Source organism: Adiantum capillus-veneris, chromosome 14, assembly GCF_014529385.1.
Source record: "Adiantum capillus-veneris isolate H3 chromosome 14, ASM1452938v2, whole genome shotgun sequence".
Classification (NCBI taxonomy): domain Eukaryota; kingdom Viridiplantae; phylum Streptophyta; class Polypodiopsida; order Polypodiales; family Pteridaceae; genus Adiantum; species Adiantum capillus-veneris.
In genome coordinates, this window is record NC_140944.1 from 86,015,113 (window position 1) to 86,024,015 (window position 8,903).

General features: G+C 41.8%; 1 protein-coding gene across 1 annotated transcript; it reads left to right on the top strand.

Moving 5' to 3' along the window:
- Window positions 1-771: 771 nt before the first annotated feature.
- LOC147442713 (uncharacterized) lies at window positions 772-5,403 on the top strand. The gene is made up of 9 exons (XM_086528793.1): window positions 772-1,284; window positions 1,390-1,587; window positions 1,723-1,825; window positions 2,215-2,221; window positions 2,278-2,322; window positions 2,805-2,914; window positions 3,014-3,108; window positions 3,357-3,522; window positions 3,602-5,403. Exons 1-9 carry the CDS (start codon window positions 1,265-1,267, stop codon window positions 3,812-3,814), a joined length of 957 nt encoding a protein of 318 aa, XP_086384919.1. The 5' UTR covers window positions 772-1,264; the 3' UTR covers window positions 3,815-5,403.
- Window positions 5,404-8,903: the final 3,500 nt, after the last annotated feature.

An 8,903-nucleotide genomic window follows, 5' to 3' on the forward strand; every position in this document is an offset into this window, starting at 1 on the left:
CTTTACACATGTTTTTCCTCCATCTTTATTGAAGGGTACATCCTTGATTGTATCAAAATCCTCTCTTTAAGACACCACCAACCCCTAGATCGCATAAAAATTCTTCCTCCCAAAAGAGTCTCTATCTCTCTTAAATTGTGTACCCTTTTTGGGAATGGAAACTCATTCCTCAGCTTTGCTATTTAAACCCTATCCCTTCCTTTTGTCTGGTTTACACCACTGATGATCTATTAAGAAAATTGCATTTGGTGTAAATCTTTGGCTACATATCTCCCCCCCCCCCCAAAACATCATACACACATTTTTTCACCATGTGCTGCTCTCATCTTTCATGTCTACGACTCATCCACCAGATTTCCCCCTTGCACTCCAATATTAATGGCTTTGCACCCAATCATCTAGAGACCAACACCCTCCTCTACAATGCAGATAAGCTCATGTTATAGACGCTAGCCATCATCAGCCCAATTTCCCTTGTGGTAAACACAATTGATGTGTGTCTACATGCCTTCGCATAGCCGATATAGTAGATCGGGCTTACGACAATTTGTGATGGAGTTACGACAAGACATATTTGCAACGTCCACAACCAAGCACGTAAAAGTGGACCATGGCAAATTCTTGTGCTAAATGTGGTCCCTCTTTGGGCAACTCTAATGATTACTTTGAGTATAGAATAGATAGAACATCTTTATCACACACATGCACTTACAAAGAGTCATACACAATTGCAGACTGTAGAAATTTTCACATTTGAACATGATGGGCTCCATTTTGCAAGCATCTTCACAATGTAGAGGGATTGCATAGTTTGTATTGGAGCCACGATCAGTCATAAGACAACGGTCATCCAAAGCTCTCTCACATGCGCCCACAAACACACAACTATGTTCCAACATTAACCTCGCGGGCGTGCACGCGTGCGCACACACACACAACTATGTTCCAACATTAACCAAGAGAGTACATTGTGAAGGATGCCTACATTGTGAAGCATGCATGGCTTGCAGTAGCCTATGCCTAATTCCGGCCTTTTCCCCTCCATCAGAAAAAAACACAACAGACAGTGTCGAGGGGGCAAGGAAGAGAGGCATCCCTGTGCCTATCCACCAAAGAGGCTAGGCTTTTCATATTTCTCTGCGCAGAGTTCACCAGAATCGTCTTCTTTCTTTCTTCAAAGAGCAAGCGCAGAGAAACGCAGTGTTTTCAAGCTCGAGCAAGGTCCGCGTCTTTCCTTTGATTTGACTGTGGTTGAAGCGTTACGATGCAGTCAAAGTCGATCGTGTAAGCTGGCATCAACAACTTTTTAAATTTCTTTGAAAGGCTTTGTCGTGTATAGAGGAGATCCATTGTCATTTGAAGATGTGCTTCTTTTACAATCTTTTGCAGGGATTCGCACACAGAGTGTTCTAATTGGAGCTTTGAGGATGGCAATAGAACACACGGTCGGGGGCAGCAAGCAAATGGTTTTCATATAGATGGCCGATTGCATATGCAAGGAGGATGGGGGCAGTCATCATCATGCAGGTATCAACCCGTAAGTGGTAGGGGAACTTGGGGTAATGCTGACATCCCTTCAATCAGCTGGTAATACAGATTTATCAGGAGATTGTGGTGGTGATTTTTCTACTGAGTCCTGTGAGTATGAATCGGGTAAAGCCTCTGAGAATGCTGAGTATTGGGGTACGACCTCTGAGATTTTCGATGATGGGTGGGGTGAAGTTTCTGGGCAGAAGCCTCTGAATCTGCAGGAGATGGTTGGGGTGATTTATACGACCCTAACTGTGAAATTGAAGAATCACAGGAGGTAGAGATTGATGCCAAGGTTTTTCTCTTTATCCTTATTCTATACATAGACTTCTCAAATTTTGTATTGTTACAGTTTACAGACAATTGCACGTCGTGCATTTGTTTGAGTTCAAATTCGTTTGAGTTCAAATTCATTGGTCTGGTTTGAGGTAAGACGTTCCATTTCTTGTTCAAAGTAATTGTATAATGCTTATTATGGATACAACTTTCAACGACTCTGGCTGATTGAATTTGTTTGTTTCTACTGCACTATTGGAAAAAACGTTCTTCATCTCTAAGTTTATCAAACTGGTTCAGAGGCTTCTTTTTGGCAAATGTTTCCTGCATTGTTTGCAATCAAATTCTAACTCCAGTTTCATGACTTTTCTAGATTGCTAATTGGTATCGTGGGCTTGTATTTTGTAGTGTTCAGGTCTAGCAAATCTGGGCAATACATGAATTCTGTTCTTCAATGCTTAACTTATACAGTTCCATTTTCCAACAGAATTTCAGATTCTCAACACAAACTTTCATGTGAGTCTCTCTTCATTTGAATCATATTGCATGATTTTATTACGTGAGTTGTCTTCAGCAATGCTTTATATTCAGTAACTGGACTGCAAAAATCACTGATGCTTTTGAACCAATAATGATACATTAAATCTCTATAATTTTGAAATGAAAGGAGGGAAGGCTCTTGCCTGTGAGAGCTGTAGTTACTTTTTCTAAACTAGCAGACAATGGGAGAAAACTTGTGCTCCTCAGCTTGTCATATAGAAGTTATTGTAGCTTTTGTATAAAGGCATGTGCAATTAAGATTGAGTTTAATGTATTGATGTGCTAGAAGTGACATAAGACATGCTTCTGTCAAATAAAGACTTTGGTGATGGGGTGCACACATCAACTTATGAGCAGCAAACAGCTAATGATAATGCATTAGGAAAGTGTGTCTAAAAGATGGTCTAGGATTTGGGTTAATACACGCATGGGCTGATTTTGGTTGCTTGTTGTTGCAGGTAAAGTGGAGGAGTTCTGTACGATGTGTGCAATAGAAAATCATGTCAAGGTTGTATTGGTGGCTTCTGGGAGAAAGGTGTCTCCTGCCTTTTGGCATGGAAACTTGATTGTATCCTTTGTATTGTTCTTGATGTGTGTGAGTCATTTTTGTGATAACAAATAGCATGTAAGCATTCAAATCTTGTTAAAATCCTGAACCATCTCCTAGAGCCATCGAGGTCATTTGTTCCAGGGCAGCAACAGGACGCCCATGAGTTTTTGTTTTTCCTACTTGAAGGCATGCAGGAAGGCTGCATCCTGGAAGTAGGTAGGATTGGTGTTGGGCAGGAACGACGATGATGAACAGAGTCACTTGCCCTTCCATCTCATTCTGGAACACATTTGCCAGCTCTCTGTACGGCAGCTTTGCAAGCTAATTTTCTGTTTGCAAGTCTTGGAATGCCTTTCTGTATTGGGGCAGCCCCTTACACAAGTTCGAGTTCCCCGAGGATTATGTCAAGGAGGGGGGGATATTGGTTTGTGATGCACTCATTGACTGGTAGTTTCATCAGAGTGTCCAGCAGCCATGAGAAGGGCACCTTGCCTTTGTTGCATCTATGGGATAAGAAATTGCTGTCATGCCTTGGTGGCTTGAATTGCCACCGAGTCCCATGCTCTTTCGATCGTGGGGACTTTCAACTGACAATGGCCAGTGCAGGTGGCCTCTTGTGCACTCGTGTATGAGGATGATTATTGTTTTCAATTGTATGACAGCTTTAAAGTGGTTGTCTTTAACTGCCTCACATGATCTATTAAGGTGCTCCCCTCACCCCTACATCCAGATAAGGATTGGCCATGCCCAGTTTCATCAGAGTGTCCAGCAGTCATGAGAAGGACACCTTTCCTTTGCTGCCTCTTTGCAATAAGAAATTGCTATCATGCCTTGGCGGCTCAAATTGCCGTGGAGTTCCATGCTCTTTCAACCGCCCAGATTTTCAACTGCCAATGGCAAGCGCAGGTGGCCTCTTGATGTATGAGGATAATTGTATGACAGATTTAAAGTGATTGTCTTTAACTGCCTCACAGGATCTATTAATGTGCTCCCCCCACTCCTATATTCAGATAAGGATTGGCCATGCCCAGTTTACATCGCAAACATTGGTGATCACGACCCTGCCGATTCTATGTTATGCTCAATTTGAAGCCATCGCTTCTCGGGGAACTCTTCTGTGACCGCCACTATGTTATGCTCAATTTGAAGCCATCACTCTTGGGGAACTCTTCTGTGACGGCCACTATGAATCTTTCGACCATCAAAGAGGGAGTTAAAAAAAAGGTGTCACAACCACATTGAAGTTGAATTCTGGGTTTGCTGTAGGGCGATTTCTTCTACTTCGAGAAGGGTGCTTTCCCTGATACCTAGAGGAAGTTGTTGGCTGCGTTGCATGGAGCATTGTGGAAACACCATGTACGTCCTGTTTTTATGACAATCCTTGCCTCAAGTAGACAGAGAGGTTCTTTCAAGCCTGTTATGGGGATTGAGCTTTGACATATGGGAGCTGCAACTCTAGTGGGCTCTGTCAGAAAGTAGTCCTACTTGTGTGGATCAGGTGGTAAGGGCACCAGAGTCCCTAGATGTTCAACTTGCCCACTTGCAGCCTGACAAGCGAATAATTCAAGCAGGGGAGACCCTCTTCCGCACCAAAGCTTGTAGTTGCCAAGGTTTTTTGTTCTCTACTTAGAATTCATGGTATGTGCAAGCGTTTGGAGTTTGGAGGCATCCAAGGCTTTGAGCCTCTTCTTGTAGAAGATTATGCCACAAGAAAATGTATATCAGAGCGGTATTATGATGAAGATTCAAGTATGTCTGTTCAGTTTAAAAAAAGACCCAATAAAGATCAGGGGGTATGCTAGCGACAGGGAGGTGCTGGGTTGTTAAAAGGAAGGGTCTGTCCTTTTCTCTTGGTCTCTGTGTTGCATGAGCAGCAAACGGAGCGAGTGCAGAGGCTCTTGGTGAAGAGGCCTCTCTCTCTCTCTCTCTCTCTCTCTCTCTCTCTCTAGGGTGTAGGTATGCTTGCGCTTTGTCTTGCAGGGTTACAGGTCAGCATGGGGGCCAAGTGACAAGGAGACAGCCACAGAGGCCCTATGTGTCCAGTATCCCTTGCTCCACCAGCGGGAACAAAAAAGATAGCAGATTTCTTCTCGGATTCAAACTAGAGCAAGTTTAGCAATTTAAATGCAGAATGAATTCCTCTTTGTCTAACATGTAGGGATAAATTCTATTAGCGGCCTAAAATCTTTTGGTTTATAAGGATGCAACAACAAATTCAGAGGTAAAATTGTAACTTGTTTAGTATTGGATGTTGCTTTACTACAATTTTATCTGCTATATTTGGGAATGTGATTACTCCGTCCATCATTCACTCCATGCTCGTAGATCTACACTTCAACCTTTTTCAGTTGATGGACTAGTCAAGTGACATATCAATGCTTTGATTTGACTTGTGTCCTTGTTGATATCATAGTTACAAGGAAACTCCGCTTCAGGGCCTATCGGATCAGAAACTTTGTTTCCAAAGTCCCCCGTTCTTGTGAAATGAATATGTTGATTTTGTCTCTGATGGCCTTGTCAATCTCATTCCCATTTCTTATTCCAAGTGACTATGGTTGATATTTCAACAAAGACATAACGACGGATGTATTTTTTCGAACTCTTTTCAATTATTACATAGTGTTTGCATGTAGGTATTGTGGAAGTTCTATGACAAATGTTTGTGTGTTTCTCTTTTGGAAGCTCTATGATAATGATGGAATTCTTAGTCAAGCATGTCAAGATTCAACAATTGATTGGTGCTCTTTAGGTGTAATCACTTTCATTTTGTGTGATCTATGCATAGGATCTCTTGTAAGTAGAAGTCTTGGTTTGTAAGGTAGAGATAGTTGTGTTGGTATAACAGGCTCCAAGACAAACAAAGTTGATCTATAAACTCGTGATGTTGGCCATGTGAAGGTCTAAAGGAGGCTATTGGGAGGAGTGTGGACACTTGGTTGTATTTTTTATCTTTAACACGTGTCGATGTAGAAAACTTCTTGTGTGTCCTCATAAGCTATTCTATTGGATGTGTTTGCGTAGAAATTAGCAATAAAAGTTGTGCTTTATCACTCTACTCCAATTGCTTGTTTGTGAAAGCCTAGCAAGAAGCTACATTGTGCGTGGCACTTTGAACTCTTGTCAATACACGGGCATCTAAACCGGCAGTAGGACTTACGATGCCTATAGAACGAAGGTGGAATCTTGAAAGGTATAATATAAAGGCTTAAGAGATCCATAGCTTGGGGTACACATAATGCATTTAGGTAGGAGATTATGGACGTGTGTTGGGTAGAATGAGCAAAAAACACATGTGAGGAAGTGCAAGGAGTGGAAGTTGGTGCAAGCATTGGTTGCATTTCGTTGTGATACAGGGTGGAGAATGTGCGGGCGCTTGGAAAGTACTCAGGCACAAGAAAACATGAATCCTTCTGTAACTCCCCAAAAACAAATTGACAGGGTCCACATTGGTCATGTTGCACTAAGGCATAGTGACCTTGGGTAGGGTAAGAAGTCCCCATTTCCACAAAGAAACTATCAAAATTTCCTAAAACGACAATATTTACAACTCAAACAAATATTACAGAGGGGGTCAAGTTGAATATAGAAGCATTGTGCAAAGGGGTTCTTTAGAATTAGTAGATAGGTGGTTGGGCTTGTTCCATGGGGTCCGTAGATAGAGGGTTTTTCACATATGGTTGCACGCAAGTGACATCTCCCTTGAGTATAAGTGAATCCCTCGGGGAATTGGACGAGTAGGTAGAGTGCAGGATGAACGGGCACATAGTTTCAAAGTTAAACTAAGACACATTGAGGGTACTTCTAGTTCTCAATAGAAGTGGTTCCTTAGTACGTTGCCAGTCACTATGCTACACGCTCTTTGATTAGTTTTACTCATTTAGATCATGTAAAACCAAAATTTTATATGTAAGATAAGGGTCTGCTAGTTTTTTGCATGGATTGTTGTATAAGCGTAGAAAAGGGGTCTTATTCCCTAATATGAGTCGTATATAGGGGTTTTATCAAAGTTGTCCGCTCGCAGGTGGCGTCTTGCTTTGTATATAGAGTGAATCCCCTGAGCTGTGGGTTGCAAGTCATCTAGTGTTTATGTGGATTTCAAGGATGTTATAGACCCTAATATTGCCTATGGGATCGATACACTTGAAGAGTGTCTATAATACTACATGGAGGAATACTAGGGACAAGTCAAACCTATCTATCAAGTTTGTGCTCTTGCAGTAAGAGGCCAAAACATCAATCTCACTGTCAAGAGACCACCTCTTCAATGCTATGAGTTAAGCCAATCTACCAATCCTCTTATAGGTATGACCAGAGGCATGACAAACCAAGTCAGAAGTGTTGAAATGCCAATCTATCCACATTTTGACACAAGTCCACACAATGCACTAGAAAGAGGTGGATATTTGGTTAATGAAGGACCACAGATATCTCCACCAAACATGAGAATTCCTATGAGAATTTCAAAAAGGGAGCCACATGGATTCCCTTCTAGAGCGATAATGATAGATGAAATGATCACAGAGATGGCCGGAATGCCTCCTCAAGTGAATCTGCCGAATGGACCATGAATGTACCCAGATGCAACCATAGAACATGACGTTTATAGAGGTTGAATTACGGTCACAACAGGACCATACGTGCTATCACCACCCCTATAACTTACTCCTATCCAAATCAGAGCAGAACCTTGAGAAGATATGATACTGAGAGTGAGAGTGACACATCTTCTCAGAGGAGTGATTCACCAAGAACCTAACCCACATTAAAGCCAGAGATATCTAGCAAGAAAATGAAGTTTATAGAAGGATTAGCTCAAAGACTTGCTCCTGTAGTCAAATTTGACCTCCAAGAACCTCTATGGTGCGAAATTGAGAGGAAATGGACAAATCATACGAGAGAAGAGTGTTACTATAGCATGGAATATGCTAAGGAAAGGTATGTACAACCTATTCTAGTAGCACCTCCTCCACGTAGATACACTATGAGAAATGCACCAGAACCAGTAGGAGTTGCAAGACCACAACTTGTCTTAGAACAACAACCTCTATAGCCAAGTGCTATAATGCCTATAGACATGAGATACACACCCATGATGGAAGCATCTAACAAATAAGCACAAGTACCAGCTACAATGTATTATAACGACCAAAGTGGGTAATGTCCTTCAAAGCAAGAGAAGATGAGAGAAACACATGGAATGGTGAGGCAGGTACAACCTCCACCTCTTGCGTTTCGACCTGAAGAAGAAGATACAAGATGGACAAAAGGACATTGCGGTTCATTGCTAATAGAGGCTTAGCAAGGTCAAAACCTATTTATAGCCAAGAAAAATTTCAAGAGGAAGCTCCTCAACCAGAGGTAGATTGTCATGTCCACTTGGTCAAATAATATCCTCAGACGGAGATCACTCAAGTGAATGCCTATTGTCTTGAATGTGGTTCATTCACTTGATCCCCAACTTTCCAAAAAATCCAAAATGAGTCATAAAGATCGCAAAAAATGTCTCCGGAATTGTTTAGCTACCCAATAGCTCAAAAAATAAAAATGTCATACCAATTCAAGTAGTTACGAGAGCGCAAGCTCAAAAGGAAGCCGTTGAGAAACCAGAGACAGAAAACAAAAATTGACACGAGTCTAGAGACGGATGAACCAAAGACCGATGCACCTAGTCAGAAAACCAAGAGCAAATGGAATAGCTGAAAAACTAGAAAGGCTAGGATGAGAGCATGTAGGGAATGAGAGCAAAAAACCCTAGCTCAGAAGCTTACCCAAGCTAAAGAGAAGAGAAGACAACATGAGGAAAGGGTTGCATCTTCTCTTGCGGAGGCATCTCAACCTCCAATAGAACCATCAATGGAAAGTGAGACAAAAAGTGCTAGTTCAAGAGGATCAGTGTTGGTCGAGAAGGTTAATGAGCAATTAGACGCCCTCCTAAAATCCTATGAAACACGTCTACCAAACCTAAGAACAGAGGTGGATGACAATCCATATGCGGAACTAGAAAAGG